The sequence below is a fragment of the Theileria orientalis genome, chromosome 1 (assembly GCF_000740895.1).
Source record: "Theileria orientalis strain Shintoku DNA, chromosome 1, complete genome".
NCBI classification, from domain to species: domain Eukaryota; phylum Apicomplexa; class Aconoidasida; order Piroplasmida; family Theileriidae; genus Theileria; species Theileria orientalis.
Window position 1 is genome coordinate 996133 of NC_025260.1, and position 15853 is coordinate 1011985.

General features: G+C 48.2%; 6 protein-coding genes across 6 annotated transcripts; 3 read left to right on the top strand and 3 right to left on the bottom strand.

The window, feature by feature from the left end:
* Positions 1-50: 50 nt before the first annotated feature.
* TOT_010000428 (UDP-N-acetylglucosamine pyrophosphorylase) lies at positions 51-1585 on the top strand (the record flags this gene model as incomplete). The annotated part of the gene is made up of 2 exons (XM_009690969.1): positions 51-1199; positions 1349-1585. 2 exons carry the CDS (start codon positions 51-53, stop codon positions 1583-1585), a joined length of 1386 nt encoding a protein of 461 aa, XP_009689264.1.
* A 324-nt stretch (positions 1586-1909) lies between these two features.
* Positions 1910-3701, bottom strand: TOT_010001260 (conserved hypothetical protein; the record flags this gene model as incomplete). The annotated part of the gene is made up of 3 exons (XM_009690970.1): positions 1910-2460; positions 2602-3570; positions 3608-3701. The coding sequence occupies 3 exons, from the start codon at positions 3699-3701 to the stop codon at positions 1910-1912; spliced, it is 1614 nt and encodes a 537-aa protein (XP_009689265.1).
* A 541-nt stretch (positions 3702-4242) lies between these two features.
* On the top strand, positions 4243-6384 carry TOT_010000430 (conserved hypothetical protein; the record flags this gene model as incomplete). The annotated part of the gene is made up of 1 exon (XM_009690971.1): positions 4243-6384. The coding sequence occupies one exon, from the start codon at positions 4243-4245 to the stop codon at positions 6382-6384; it is 2142 nt and encodes a 713-aa protein (XP_009689266.1).
* Positions 6385-6886: 502 nt separating this feature from the next.
* TOT_010000431 (phosphoenolpyruvate carboxykinase) lies at positions 6887-9202 on the bottom strand (the record flags this gene model as incomplete). The annotated part of the gene is made up of 3 exons (XM_009690972.1): positions 6887-8643; positions 8825-8945; positions 8984-9202. 3 exons carry the CDS (start codon positions 9200-9202, stop codon positions 6887-6889), a joined length of 2097 nt encoding a protein of 698 aa, XP_009689267.1.
* Positions 9203-9861: 659 nt separating this feature from the next.
* On the top strand, positions 9862-13432 carry TOT_010000432 (exosome complex exonuclease rrp44; the record flags this gene model as incomplete). The annotated part of the gene is made up of 6 exons (XM_009690973.1): positions 9862-10426; positions 10517-11855; positions 12030-12179; positions 12275-12890; positions 13058-13159; positions 13190-13432. 6 exons carry the CDS (start codon positions 9862-9864, stop codon positions 13430-13432), a joined length of 3015 nt encoding a protein of 1004 aa, XP_009689268.1.
* A 174-nt stretch (positions 13433-13606) lies between these two features.
* Positions 13607-15438, bottom strand: TOT_010000433 (ribonucleoprotein; the record flags this gene model as incomplete). Its single annotated transcript, XM_009690974.1, is given in 2 exon segments — positions 13607-14005; positions 14023-15438. The coding sequence occupies 2 exon segments, from the start codon at positions 15436-15438 to the stop codon at positions 13607-13609; spliced, it is 1815 nt and encodes a 604-aa protein (XP_009689269.1).
* Positions 15439-15853: the final 415 nt, after the last annotated feature.

Below are 15853 nucleotides of genomic sequence, written 5' to 3' on the forward strand. Positions count from 1 at the left end.
AAATATTTCGAGCACGAAAACGTCATATGTGGTTTAAATGAGGCCCGAAAATGGAAAATTATAGAGAGCATCTAGTGGATGCACTTAACAGGAAGTACAGAGGAAAATTTAGACCGTTTAAAAAAAGCAGAGCATCGGAAGATGCAGAAACAGGAACGTACGTGGAGGAGTCGGAAACGGAGCCATTTGAAGATCTCGGAAGAGAGACCATCAGGAAGGGGCAGGCAGCAATAGTCATTCTCGCAGGAGGACTGTCCACGAGAATTGGAAGCTGCGAGCCAAAATCAATACTGCCAGTGACGGCAGTCAAAAGTAAATCACTCCTGCAGCTACACCTCGAAAAGCTGAGGAAGTTATTCACGCTGGTGGAAGCGGAGAAACACCCATCAATATTCATACTAACATGTAGTTTCAACTATTCACAAATAGAAACGTTCCTAAAAAGAAATTCGCACTTCGGACTGGACCCGAAACGTGTAATATTGCTGGTACAAAGCAACCTTCCCTGCTTCATCGGAGACGACTTGGAATACTCGAGGTACCCGAGCTCAGAACTGAACACGCCGAAGGCAGAGGTCATAGACTTCTCGAAGAACGAGGATTTTGACAATTTCTACACACGGGGGTTCAGACTCGACCTGAAGTACGAGGGAATCGTGACCTCGCCGAACGGGAACGGGAATGTGTTCGAAACGCTTCACAAAAACGAGGAGTTTTCGAAAATACTCCCGACGATTAAGTGTTTGCACGTGATAGGAGTGGACAACTGCCTGTCGAAGCCGCTAGACCCGGCGTTCGTGGGAATGATGGCGCACACGCAGGGGCTGGACATGCTGAACAAGTGTGTGCTGAGAAGCCACGGGGAGAACCTGGGCGTGTTCTGCGTCGGAGACTTCCCGAGGATCATCGAGTACAGCGAGCTCGACAGGCTCACTGAAAACGGCCTGAAGGACTACGTGTTCTACGGGAACATTTGCGACCACATGTTCTCAGGCGACTTCATGTCGAGGGTTATGAGTGAGCAGCTCTACAAAAGCATGCCCCTTCACGCTGCGAAAAAGAGAATACCAATCTGGTCTTATGAAAACGGCCGTTTCGTATTCCCCGCCGAGTGCAACGGCTATAAACTGGAGCTGTTTGTGTTCGACGTGATGGAATTCACCTCAAAAGTGATGGTAAGCAGTGCTCGAATACATTTAGTTACGATTACTCTTTATTTATACTACTAGGGTATTGTGTATGCCATTATCATGTATACTACTAAAGTAGTTATGTATACCATTATATAAACTGTTTAGTTTTTACGACTAGAGTAGTGTGTTAACCTATTGACAACTGGATTGTTTAGTGTGTTGCCGTTGAAAGGGATTATAATTTTGCTCCACTTAAAACGTCCTGGGACTGCGACATGTCCAACGAGAATGCCATTCAGTATAAAATGGATAGAGTGTTTAAGGCGTGGCTCGGGAGGGTGGATTGTAGAGTTGATGGTATTTGCGAGATATCACCGACTCTTAGTTACTCTGGCGAAAACCTAGAGGAGTACAGAGGCAGGCTTCTGAAAGGGCAAGTGTACCTTGAATAACATAATGTAGTTTATATTTTTACTTCGATTGTTAACTGTGTATACTTTTAAGTATATATGTGTATACTTTTAAGTATATATGTGTATACTTTTAAGTATATATGTGTATACTTTTAAGTATATATGTGTACAGTAGATGTCCATACATGAACGTACGTATGTATGTGTATATACATCGGTGTGTACGTATGTATGTTGTGTGTGTATATACATCTGTGTGTACGTATGTAAGGTGTTTATGCGTAAATCGTTAATTATGTGCATATAAACACACATATATCTGCAAAAATGAACGTGTTATCTGACTGATAAGGGTGCCGGTTTTCATCTTCGCTGTTTCGGTATGAAGTTCTCCTGATACAGTGATCCGTCAGGCAGGTGAACCGGGTGCCTCAGACTCTTGGGCTGGAAGAAGATGTTGTCGAAGTACAGTTTTCGGTTCTCCTCGTTGACCTGCTCGAAGATCTGACCCTTCTTCAAGCCGTGCTCCTTAATGTAGTTCCTTTCGCAGTAAATGACAAACCGGGGCTCCCTAGGGTCCTCCCCGTCCATGTACACGTCGTCGGTGCTCGGGTCGTAGGGCAGCACGTCCTCCCTCAGCTCCACAATCGTCCCGTTAGAGTGGCAGTATATGAGGTCGCACAGAAAGTCCCTTTCGTAGTCCACCTGGTCGTCCGGGTTCTTCTTATTGTACTCGTCAATGATCTTTTTGGCGTCGCTTGGCATGGCCGGCGACCCGTAGAACGGATGAAACCAATACTTGTACCTGTACTCCCCGAGGTATCTCGGATTCCTGAATATGTCCCCCTCGTCGCAGACGTCGTCGAGGTACGGTAAATCAACCATGGCATCTCCCGAGTTTTCAACAATGTCCTCTGAAAGTAGTTGTGTACTTGAGGTACTGGTGTGTGTGTAACCATTTCATTATGAATATTTGGTATATCAGTGTTTGATGCATAAAAACGGTACAACTAATATCTAGTTAGCAGAGTTGGCATATTGTTAGTGTGGTTTACCTGGGAACGCTTCTCGTATTATTTGCTTTAGTTTTTCGTCCTCTATTGGCTCATCCAGGGGTATTTTGAAGCTCTGCTTTTCGTCGCTCCTGAATTGCCTTTCAAACTTGTCCACCTTTTCGTCCTTTTCGTGGCTCTTGAGCTCACTCAGAGGCACTGGCTCCTTCCACGATTTCTTCTTTCCCAGTCCAAAGCCGGCTCCCTTGCCCACGCTGCCGCCTGGCGGTACTATCTGGCCCATCATCGGCGTCGGAGGCTCATCAGACTCACCCGTTATCATGTAGTCCGTTCCCATTCTGCTGTAGTATCCGCAGCTTCGCGCGTCCATGATCTCAAGGAGTCTGTCCATTGGGTAAGGCTCACAGAACCTTTCGTACTTCCTCCTTCCTGGTATGTAAAAGTTGCTGTTCCCCTCGCTGTCGTTGCTACTCTTCCGCCCCGTTGGACAAACTTTAATCGTTCTATCCGGGTCCAGCGGCTTAAACCTGAATCCTATGTTTCGGAGAAGCGGCGTTGGGTTAAAGGGTATCTCCTCCCTCATGTTCAATACTGTTTTAAAGGGTACGATGGAGTTCAAGTCAACCAGTGGAGACACTGGCAGCCTCAGCAGCTGTAAATTGCAGCGAGAGTTCCTAAAGTTGATCTTCCGTATGTCCACGAAGCGATCATTGTACTTCTTCCTTCTCTCCCTTACAAGCTGAAATAGCTTCTTCTCCTTGTTGAACCTGTTAATTTTGGCCCTCCTGCTCAAAAAGAGTCGGCAGTCCCTCTTAGACTTAGGGATAGCTCCATTGAACCCGGTTTCTGGGCTGCGATAAACAACATCATTGTTCAAAAAATCACCGGTTTTCGTAAGAAAAGGTTCATTAAAAAAATTATCCAACTGTTTACTAAGTGGAATCCTCGAATTCAGGAAGCAGTGTTTCGAAATTGCGATGCTAGTGGCATTGGAGAAATAATGTGTAGAGCCTACATGGTATATATTTATAAACTGGTTGTAACTAACCATTTTTGCTGCGATAAATAACTGATATGGTACATGAGATTAGCAAGTATACTAGACTGAGATAAATGTAATTGTGAAATGACACAATTGACATTAGAAATTAAATATACATTATTTAACAACTCCTTGTCTGATCTACTGGGTCTTCCCCTGTTAATTTGGGTGATATTAGGCTAGATTTGGAACTCTACACCTATGAACGCCAATATTAAATGAATGGAGTAAATCCTAACACAAATGAAATATTCTAAAGGGATTGTTTTTTAAATAAATTTGTGTCCGGTCTTCTATTAATTATTTAAATAAATTAATGCATAAAGCGGATTATTCGATGTTTGTATGTAGTGTAAAGCTAGTCAAGAGTTTCGCAAAAGATGATTTAATATATATACATAAGTTATTTGAATGATTTGTATTTTTAAAATCGAGTGATTTTTTGTAATATATTTTCAGTTCATTCCCTAAATTTACCCTTAAAATCGATTATGGACGCCTGTATACTATTCTACTCTTGTTTTAACATTTTAAAATATTCTTTTTATTCACAGTGATTACCTATCGCATTGTACGTTTATTTTTAACTCTTCCGTTAAAAATGGTAGTCAAATCGCACGTAGTTCGCAGTAAAATTTAAAATGCCGAATGGAAAGGATTATTACCAGTATATCCCTCAGTACAATATCCAGGATTGCATAGATAACGGAGTAGATGCGCAAAACTCAACCACGCATCCAGTTTATAAGAATATTCCCTACTATAATAACGAGATTAAGTCACTAATGGACAAGACGGAGAGCTATTCCGAGAGCGTAGATGACCTGTATTTCAAGGATAAGTGCCAAAACAGCGTAAACCTCGACTCGAACCTGATTTACAACGACGGATACCCCTCGTACCGCATGGTCAACACACCGAATCCACGCGTCGTCGAAGTAACGAATAAAACGCCAAGCTCGTCAAGCGCCTCGTGCGCTGGAACGCCCAGAAACGATAACACAGTGGCCTCGGAAATTGCAAAATTCACCGAGGCGATAAGAGATCTGACATCACGACTGCCAGCGCCGCCGAGCTCGGACCTTCTGCGCTCAGTTCATCCGACGCTGGCAGTAAAATTGCAGTTGACGTATTTGAAGGCGTACATTCAGAATCAGCAGCTGTTGTTGGACCTTAAGTCGAAGCTGGACGCGGGGTACGGAGGAAGCGACTACGCCAAGTACTCCGCCAACGCGGTGTTCGAGCCCGAGTTCTATAGCAGCGGAGACCAGCGCCCAGTCGTGGAGCTGCGAATGCCGTACCCGCAGCTGGCCAGCCCCGCCCTGACCTCGGACCCGAACATGTGCAACGGCCAGATGAACTACGCGTACGACGTCGAGCCGGTCGACTACGCCCAGAACGCGCAGTTCGGTCAGATTAACTGCCCACAGCTCACCAACTATCCGAACTTCTACTACCCTCTCGTCCAGCAGCCCAACTACGCTCTTCCTCAGCTGGCGAACGAGCCCAAGACCAACTACCCGCAACTCACGGACTACCCACAGATCAGCGACGCACAGAGCTACCAGTACGCAAACGGGAACGGGGCCTACGAGAAGAAGAACTTTGAGTCGAAGTACAGCAAGAGGGCGAAGCGCGACGACAGGCCCGTGGAGAACCCTGCCCTTCTGCTGCCCGACGACTACAAGGACCGCGTCAAGTACAACAGCGCGAAGAACTCGTTCGTCTCAGTCTACTACAACGCGCTGGGGATCCGCAAGAGGAAGTCCTTCTCGATAAACAAGTTCGGAACGCACAACGCCCTGAAGCTGGCCATGGACTTTTCGAATCAGCCGTACCTGAAGACGAGCAAGAGCACCCTGAACCGCCTGAGCGGCGCCTCAGACGCGCGGGCTGCCGAGTCGGAGAACGAGACCATCACGCTCGCGCACAAGGAGCGCGTGCTCGTCAAGAAGGTCTGCGAGCACGCGCTGAGCGTGAGCCCGAAGATCTGCGAGGACTTTGAGCTCTTCGAGCTCGCCCTCTCCATGGACCGGGTGCGTGGCCTCGTGTACAGCCTCGGCGCAAACCTGTGGATGTGCATCTACTACAAGGACTCGCGGCGCCACTTCCAGTGCTACAAGGTGGAGGAGCACGGCTTCGTCATGAGCTACCAGCTGGGCAGGTCCTTCTTCGAAAAGAACCCGAAGATCACGCGCTCGAAGCTCTCAGGCGTCCTCTCCTACTGGATCGACCCGGTGCCCACGAAGACGCTCGTGATCATCTTCAAGGTGGGCACCAACTTGCTCATCGACTTCAGCATCGAGGACAGGAACACGATCTTGGTCAAGGCCGCGCCTCCGAGGGGCACGGGCAGCAGGAACGGCTCCGCCGCGTCCTCGCGGTCCAAGGCCCAAAAGCTCAGCTCCGACTCCCAGATTTACGTCGGCCGCTTCGAGCTGGAGGTGTACGGCGGCTTCCTGCAGGCCAAGAAGGCTTCCCAGGACTGGTTTTCTCACGTCAAAAGCTCCCACTTCAGCGGGAACATGGACTGGAGCCGCAGGTACAAGACCGCCACTGAGAACGGCGAGAACTTCATCGTGGACAACACCATCGACCAGGGCTCTGCGATATACAGGCTCGGCTTCATGTACTACGACCACTCCAACAAGATGTGGGTCGTCGTGAACAAGAGTCATCACATGTTGTTTTCCGCCGACGAGCTCGGCCACCGCGAGTCCAAGAAGCAGGCTCTGACCCTCAGACAGCAGCACATTGTGACTTCTAAAATTAACTCCATGTAATCGACACACTCTTCTACACACTAATTTTACCACTCATTTACACATTTGCTTGCCTATTTGAATTGCTAATTTACACGCTCATTTACATTGATTTACGCAATCTACAAATAATAGTCATCGCATACATTCCTGAGATAAATAGTAACAGCTAGTAGTGGAAAATCCCTTTCATAGTTAAGATGATCAGTATCAAAGGCAGTAGCTAACGTCTACATTATAATTAAGCAGTTAAAAAGTCTACATTATAATAAAGCAGTAGGTAACGACTAAATTATAATAAAGCAGTAGCTAACGTGTACGTTTATAATCGATAAATTACTACATTATAAATGGTCAACGTGGTTATTTATCTTCCTGAGTTAAATGCTTATCTTCAAATAATACTTGTACCCGTGCGGTTCCAGAACGCACATAGTATCGTAGGTCTAATCGTGTGCGTGTCGTGAATAACTGAAGGCGTAAAGTCGGACGGGGTGGGCAACGTCGCAAGAGATGGCGGAAGTCAGGCCTGCGTGAGCTTGGGCTCCCCCCTGAGAATCAGGGAGTTGGCCCTGCTCCTGTACTGGTTGAAGTTCTTGACGAACTTCGCAGCCACAGTCTCCACCTGCTGCAGGTAGTGCTCCCTGTCAGGCCAGCTCAGCTGCTGGTTCAGCACCTCCCTGGGGACGCCGTTGACGTTCCTCGGGACCAGGATGCCGAAGTACGGCATGACGTCGAAGTCCTTGGGGTCCCTGCTGATCTCGTCGTTGTTGATCGCGTCGACGATTCTTCGCGAGTACTTGAGCGGGATTCTCCTGCCGTTCGGCGAGTCTATGCTGCCTCCTATCCAGCCCGTGTTGAGCAGCCACACCCTGATGTTTCCGTTGAAGCCGCTGAAGTCCAAGGAGCTGTTGTTGGCTCCAGGGTTACTCGGGTTCTCGAAATTGGCTTTGTTGTCAATGTTGTTCACCCTACCGGGGTCGTCGTTGCCACCAACACTGTCGGCACCGAGGCTCGCCTTATCCAAGTTCATGCCGTCAAGGTTGGCGGCGTCGGCACCCAACACCTCCTCGGGGCCGGAGCTCACTCCTGCCGGGACTTCCTTGGTCTTTCCTCCGCTCAGCTTCTCGTACAGCAGATCCGCGTACACCAGCGGCGACAGCGCCAGGAAGGGCCCTGCGTAGCACGCCGAGAATGTCGCCGTCGGCTTGTTAACTCCTATCTCCGTGCCCACCATCTTCGTCGTGTAGCCTGAGACGAAGTGGTATATTGCCTGGGACGTGTTAAGCAGACTCACTGGCGGGAGCGCTCCGAATGCGTCGCAGGTGAGGAAGATCACGTTGTTGGGGTGGTTGTTCACCAGTGCGGGCAGCTTCACGTTCTTGATGAACTCGAGCGGGTACGCGCACCTCGTGTTCTCCGTTATGCTCACGTCCTTGTAGTCGACCACCTTGTTCGTTTCGTCGAGCACCACGTTTTCCAGCACTGAGCCGAACTTGATTGCGTCGAATATCTCAGGCTCGTGGTCCTTGCTGAGGTCCTTGCACTTTGCGTAGCAGCCTCCCTCGATGTTGAAGACTCCGCGGTCCGTCCACACGTGCTCGTCGTCTCCTATAAGGAGCCTGTTTGGCTCAGTGGAGAGCGTCGTCTTTCCCGTGCCGCTGAGTCCGAAGAAGAGCGTCACGTTCCCGCTTGCGTCCACGTTGCATGAGCTGTGCAGCGGCAGCAGCCCCTTCTGCGGCAGGATGTACATCATCAGCGTAAGGATTCCCTTTTTCATCTCTCCTGCGTACTCCGAGCCCAGGATGATCATCTCCATGCTCGTGTAGTTGATGCATATCGACGTGTTGCTCGTCACTCCTGGTATCGAGGGCTTCGCGTCGCACGGCCCTGCGTTGTAGATCGTGAAGTCCGGCTTAAAGTCCTTCAGCTCATCTTGACTTGGCACTATCAGCAGGTTGTGCATGAAGAGCGCGTGGTAGGCTCTTATGCTTACCACGCGCACCTTAAGCCTGTGGTCTGGGTCCCAGCCTGCGAATGCGTCCGTGACATATATTCTCTCGTTCGTGTTTATGAAGTCTACTGCCAACTTCTTGTTCATGTTGAAGCTCTCCAGGTCTATTGGTATGTTAACTGAGTCCCACCACACTGTGTCTCTAGTGTTATCGTCCAAAACGGTCCTCTTGTCCAGGGGTGACCTGCCCGTCTTCTCACCTACAATTTCGTGTATTAGCCATCCCAATGACGCCATATATCTATCAAAGATGGTTAATCTATCCTCTACGTACTAATACTATGCGTGTTTACACATTTGTGTCACTAATCGTTAACTTAAAGGTACACACTGGGCTACGTGTGTTAATAGCTGCCATGAATAATTATATGGACCATTAAAATAGCCGCAATTTGTATCATATCAGTAAATATCTATTGTATGAATTTGTGTCCATTATTTGTGTACCTGATAGGCAAGAAAGGGCCCCCGTGGATGTCAACTCCGTGTGGGCCTCGAAGCGCAGAGCGTGATGGTAAAGCAGGGGAATGCAACTGTTGTGTAAAACCTTAGATTCGTCGATTTTACCCTAAAAACACGTGAGTGTGGATCGAAACAGGGACTTACGTATGGTCCATCTTCACTGGTTTTGAGCGTCGTCTTGACTGGGGCTAGGAAATCTTCTGCCGAAGTTTCAAGCTTTTCCGGAACCAATTGGTTTTCCTTCTTATCACTCACACCTTGGGTCAGGTCTGGGTTCTTTGGCCCGGATATGTTCAGGCCGTTGACCTTATCCAAAAGAACGTTATAGTGAGGTACGTTAGTATTAACAGTAACCTTCGCCATTTTAATGTGTAATATCGTTTATTGGTCGAATTTGGAATTGTTAATTGTCCGAAGCAATGTATCTATCACTGTTCCATTCAGCTAGCGATGAAATTGAATCGTTAGAGTCCGAAACCAATAGATGTGTTTGTTTGATAAGAATTAGGAAAACTTATCTAAAAGTAAGCTGCATACTTTAAAATTGTATACAAATTTGTCAAGAACTTTATGTGTGAACATTTTATATCCCATGTGCTTAATTAAACACTGAAACCAGGATTGCAACCTCGACAAAATATTTCAAAGTAACTTGCGGCTTTGTACAATTAAGGATCGAATCAGAAATATATAGATAATATATTTCTGTGTATTTTAACTAATTTATGTCGGTAAAAATATGTTAATTTCTGTTGGAAATACGGCAGCGTTGTTAAGTCCTGCACCTAATTTCCAAAAAAGCTTTTGGTTGAATTTAAAATCGGTTTGGGATTTATTTTGGTAAAAAATACTGAGTGAATATTAGGATTGACACTACATTGGATCTTCCACCGATTTAAGGCCCTACTGGTGTACAACCCGAGAGCTATGACAAAATGTCGACTTTCACTACAAACCTTAATATTAGTTATCGCAATGTATTTAAAGATTAATTGTATATATAAACAAGTTTATGTGTGGTGATGTTTCATTATTCTACGGTTTCGGACCTTTCTGTATCCTCTTGCGTGAGGCGATTTTGGAAGGTGTCCGGAAAATCTAACCTGAAAAGAGTGGTTAGAGAAGTATATTTCAGATCAGATATTGGATGCGGTGTTGACAGTTGTAAATCTTGCTTTAGATCCGAGTCCCAGGGTAGTTTCCCCCAATTTACATACGCCTTAGGTACGCTGGATTCTAGCTCTCCGATCCTGATCCTAACGATAGAGGTATTTACGAAACATTTTGACGTGTGTGAGAAATACCTAAGAAACTGTGTGATTCCCGCCACCGTCTCCAACGAAATTAGGAGAAGGAGCCTGAATGTATACGGTTGCCTGAAAAAACTGATAGAGCGCTCAGATTTTGGAGGATATTACATATTTTCCAACGAAAACTTCAAGGACACGTATGTAGCGGAGAGGGTTGGTGAGAGTGTGATAGATAGGGACAACAGAGCCATATACGAGTGCGCCCATTGGTACTGCAAACACCTACAGAACCAGAACATATACCTAGTGACCGTGCCGAATTCCAGCCTCTATAATAGTTAGTTTTTATGTAAATTGTCTATGCTTCAGTAAATAATGTATATTAAAGGCCGTGTTTGTGAAGTGTGTGATTTATAATAATTGTTAGACGACGATGGTGTGTGTGACGTTGAGGTGGAGAGACCGAGTAACCTGAAGGTAGTGAGTCTGCATGAGTTGTGTGATCTGTTCCCATCGAGGTTCGAAGGAATGATGGAGCAGCTGCCCGCGAAAAGCTCGGAACCAGCGACCGGGGGCACCGAAAGGGGAGTATACCCAGCTCATCTGTCCGAGCCGGAAATCCACGAGGGAATAGAGAAAGGCAAGCTCTTCGTGGGAGTGTTGCACATGTACATCGGCTCCTACCAGAGAGGCTACGTGGCATGCGGCAAGGAGGAGTTCAAAGTCACCTCGCTGCTGAACCTTAACAGAGCCCTAGACAACGACCAAGTGGTGATAGAACTGGTTAGTTCAGCCGACAGCGCGAATGAAGAGGGACCCAGTGAGCACCCGGAGGACAAGGTGGGCACCGAGGAGTTAGACGTGAGCGTCGTGGATGGACACATGGAGCCGGAGCAGTTCAAGGTGCTCAAGAGGGAGTGCAGAGTCGTGGCAATCCTGAAGACGGGAAGGAGAGAGTTTTGCGGCAGCCTGCTTCCCCTGGAAAATGTTCAGGCAGAAGGGTACACAGAGCGCATGTTTGTGCCAGTCGACGCAAGAATACCCTTCGTGTCAATAGAAACGAGAAGGTCGAAGCAGCTGGACAATAAGAGAATAGTGGTGAGAATTGACAGCTGGGATAGGTTCTCGAGAAGGCCACAAGGACACTGGATAGAGATCATAGGAGATATAGACAACAGAGACGTGGAATCGAAGGTGATACTGAGAGAGCACGAGGTGATCACGGAGGATTTTAGCCTTAAGTCGTACAAGGAGCTCAACGAAGTGGCGCACAAGCTGATTAAGCCGAAAAACGCGAAGCATCCAAGGCAGGGCCCCAGCGGGGAAATGGAAGTGGACATGGAGAGCAATTTCGGAGACATACACATGGATAGTAATTTTGGAGATTTGAACGTGGACCCAGATTTTGACGTGGGACTTGACAGAGTTGTGAACGCAGACGCTGATAAGCACGTGTACTCGTCCGCCGCAGCATATGACCTGGTCATCGATAAGCAGACTCTGGAGAGGAGAGTCGACTACAGGAACGAGCTGGTGTTTAGCGTTGACCCGCCGGGATGCGAGGACATTGACGACGCCCTGGGATGCAAGACTCTGAAGAACGGCAACTTTGAAGTGTCGGTGCACATAGCGGACGTGACGCATTTCGTCCACGAGGGATCGAACCTGGACAGAGAAGCATCGCAGCGATGCACGACGGTGTACCTGGTGGATCGAAGGACTGATATGCTTCCAAAGTTACTCACCACGAATCTGTGCTCACTAATGTAAGAAATAGCCACTGCTACTAGTAGTATTGGTATTACGGCTACAATTACCACTACTACTATTAGTATTATTATTACTACTACTATTACTACTATTACCACTACTATTATTATTATTATTGGATATTAGTTGTGCCAATAGTTTTAATTACTGGATAATAATGATTGTCATAGGGAGAACGTGAACAGGCTTACCTTTTCTGTGTACTGGGAAATAGACCCGAATGGTTTAATACTTAACACGTGGTTTTCGAAGTCAGTTATTAGGAGTAGAAGGGCATTGTCGTATAAACAAGCACAGGACTTGATCGACTCCAATTACAGGTAACTTATATGTGTCTATCGACAATATTGGTAAATTAAGAGCTTATTGAATATGAATCAGTAACTGCATGGCTAAAAGTTTAAAAAATATGTAGCGACGAAATGTGTGTTGCACTGAGGAACCTTAACAACATTGCAAAGATACTGAGGAAGCAGAGGATGAAGCGAGGAGCAGTGGAGCTGGAGTCGTCGGAAGTAAAGTTCGAGTTCGACGTCGAAAAGGTGCAGAACCTGGAGTCGTACAAGACGTACGACACGAACAAGATGATCGAGGAGTTCATGCTGCTGGCTAACATTTCAGTGGCGACGAAGATCTACGACCGGTTCCCCAAGTTCGCACTGCTGAGGATACACCCGCCGCCCTTCGAGGAGAAGCTGAACGAGCTGAAGCGGACGCTGCAGCAGCAGGGCTTCCAGGACTTCAAGTACGGCAACTCGAAGCAGCTGAACGAGTCGCTCGACAGCCTCGGGAGCTCGAAGGCGGACAAGTTCGTGAGCGCGGCAAAAATACTTACCACGAGGACGATGTCGCAGGCGCTCTACAGAAACAGCAATGACCTGAGCGACGAGGAGTTTCGCCACTACGGCCTCTGCTGCGAGTACTACACGCACTTCACGTCCCCAATAAGGAGGTACGCGGACGTGATAGTCCACAGGCTGCTGGCCTCGGCACTGGATTTGGCTCCGCTGAGCACCAACCTCGCCTCCAACGTATGAATATCTAGTACCACCTTTAACTAAGTACTGTATTTGCACCTATCAGTAGCTACAATAATTACTGTATCTATAGCTAGCAATAACTACAATAAGTACTGTATCTATAGCTAGCAATAACTACAATAAGTACTTATTAACGGCTATTGCCAACACCATTTTAGTTGACGAACCAGTGCGATGTGCTAAACAGAAAGCACAGAAACGCCCAGTGGTGTAGCAGGGAGTCTGATAAGATGTTTTCGTACCTCTACTTTAAGAACATGGTGCGTTTGTAGTCCTTAATTACCCTTTAGGAAAACGTTGAGAGCCCAGGGATTATACTGGACATAAACGAGGACAGGGTGGTGGTGCTGTCGATCAAATACGGCATTGAGGCAGTGGCCAACGTCAACTACAGCTCCTTCGACAAGGTTAACAAGTGTCTGGTGGATCAGAGCGGCAACACGTACCGGGTCTTCGATCAGGTGAACATCAGGCTCTTCACCTCAAACAAGCACTTCAGGAACATGATCAAGGCCGAAATAATATCTCACTAATGTGCTGTACAACATTGATAAATACACAAACACGCACCTGTAGTTAATTTAGTTTTAGCTGTCCACTGCCGGTAGATAATAGTTGTTTTTGCTAGCTGTGAGTAGCCTGTTACTTCAGGGTACCATTATAAAATCAGTACAGGTGGCATAAACAAGCATAAAGTTCAGTTTGTATTAATAGGCATAAAGAACAGGTGGCATGAAGCAGAAGAGGTGATATGAATAAATGGGTACCAAATTAGTGTATATCCTGGTGAGATACGTTGCAATTGGTGGTGTGATTATACTGTTACATGTGGGCAAAAGTGGACGCTGTGAAAGGGCCCAGCCACTTGCAAATCGTCTGCGTAGCAAGGTAAGGCGGTAATGAACCGTACGCTCAACGTAAAGGCTGCCCACACTGGGCAGGGAGTGCACAGTGTGGGCAGCGCCAGCAGAGTTTGCAGTGGTTTCGGGGCCTGAGCTCACTCGTCCGAGAGGACCAGTAGGAGGGCGAATCTTAAGGCCGCCAGGTTCAACGGCAGGGCCGCAGTCCCACTGGCCCAGCCAACATGTCAGTAGGAAGGCTGACGACTAGTCTTGTAAACCACCTTTAGCTTCTTGCCCAAAATGCTGAACCCGTTCATGTTCGCCACGGCCTGCGTAGCGCTGTCAGGGTTGTCGTAGGAGACGAACGCGTAGCCCTTGCTGCGGTTCGTCGCACGGTCGAAGACGATCTTCGCCTTCACAACGCGGCCGAAGGGACTGAAGGTCCTGAACAGGTCCGAGTTGTTCCACTGGCTCGGAATGTGGAAGACGAAGAGGCAGGAGTCGTCGGTCACGGCATTGAAGCCTGGGGAACTGGCTGGGTTACCGGCGGGCGCGTAGCCGCCGTTGTTGTAGCCTCCGAAACCGGCGCCGTGGCCGCTGAGCTTCAGGAAGTCCCTGGGCACCTCCCACTGCGTCGAGCCCGTCTCGACGTTGAAGTAGTAGAAGCGGCCGTCGGGCGAGATGTACTCGCGCCAGGCGCCCGCGTGGCGCGGGTTCCCGTTGTTGTAGCTCATGTACCCCAGGCTGGCCCCGTTCTTCTTCCTCTTCTTCAGCTTGCCGTAGCCCCCGTTGAAGTTGCCGCCAGGGCCGTAGTTGGGGAAGATGCCGTCGAGGGGCGGCGGCGGCCTCTTGATGCGCTGCATCAGGCGCGGATCCTGCGGCGCAGCATTCTTGCTCTGCGCGAACCTAACCTCGATCGGTTTTACGGAGTCCTTCACCATCTTCTTGTGGTCCAGCTCCCTGATCGCGTAGAGCGCCTGCTCCTTGTACCTCATGCGCACGAAGCCGCAGCCCTTGTTTCCCCCCGAGTTCATGTCCTTCATGAGGAAGGTCTCGACTGCGTCTCCGTAGTCCTTGAAGAGGTCCTGAAGGTCCTGCTCCGAGAATGACCGCGGCAGCGAGCCCACGAACAGCTTAGCCGTGTCCACGCCCGGCTCGCCGACCATCTGCGTGAAGCCCAGCCTCTCGGGCTCGCCCGTGGCGTACCTGATCTGCACTGCTCCGAGGCCCGGCTCCACGGTGTGCTGGTTGTTTAGGCTTCGTATTGCAGCGTCGGCCTGGCAGATCGAGGCCATCTTGACAAAAGCGCAGTTCTTGGGCACGTTCGTGGCCTTGTCCTTGATTATGGTCACGTCCTCCACAGTTCCGAATTCCTCGAAGAGCTTACGTATGTCCTCCTCCTTGTGGTCCCTAGGGATTCTGGCGATGAACAGCTTTATTGAGGCCGGCGGCGCCGGTGAGCACGGCAGGCCCTCAAGGGGCTTGATTTCCGGCTGTGCTTCCGCGCGCTCCTCCGACTCGTTGACTCCGCTCATGTCCAGGCCCTCTGCAATTTCAAACTCGTCGTTGTCCAGTTCATCCAAATTCGGGTCCTGGGAGTCGTCCATGACATCAATGTTAAGTTCAGGTGGGTAGTCCATCACGTCAAGTGGGATTTGTGACTCATCCATAAACTCGTCGGGATACTCTTCGCTCATCCTTTTTCTAAATTTACTTAAACTTGATCTGTTTTAAATTATCTAAGGTTAATTTGCCCTCCTTTGCTTTATTTACTTTGTTAGGCGCCTTTGGCGTAATGATCAATAATTGAAGAATACAGTGGCCAGAGGCGAATAATTAAACTCCAGTGGTCTAGGGCGTTATAACTACGTTACTAAAGTCACTGATGCTAATTCCGATTCACAAATTATGGACACAATATTGGAACTTTGTATTCCACCTCAAACCAACGATTTGGAGAATACAGGTATGTTTTTTCCGTATGTGTGACCACTATCGGATAGCAGTAGTGTTCCAAATAGGGGTTTTAATAGGCAGCTCAAGTGCTAATTACAACTAAGCGGGAAATAGTTGCAAGAGTACTTTGTATTTGCCCGGAAGAATTGGTGAACT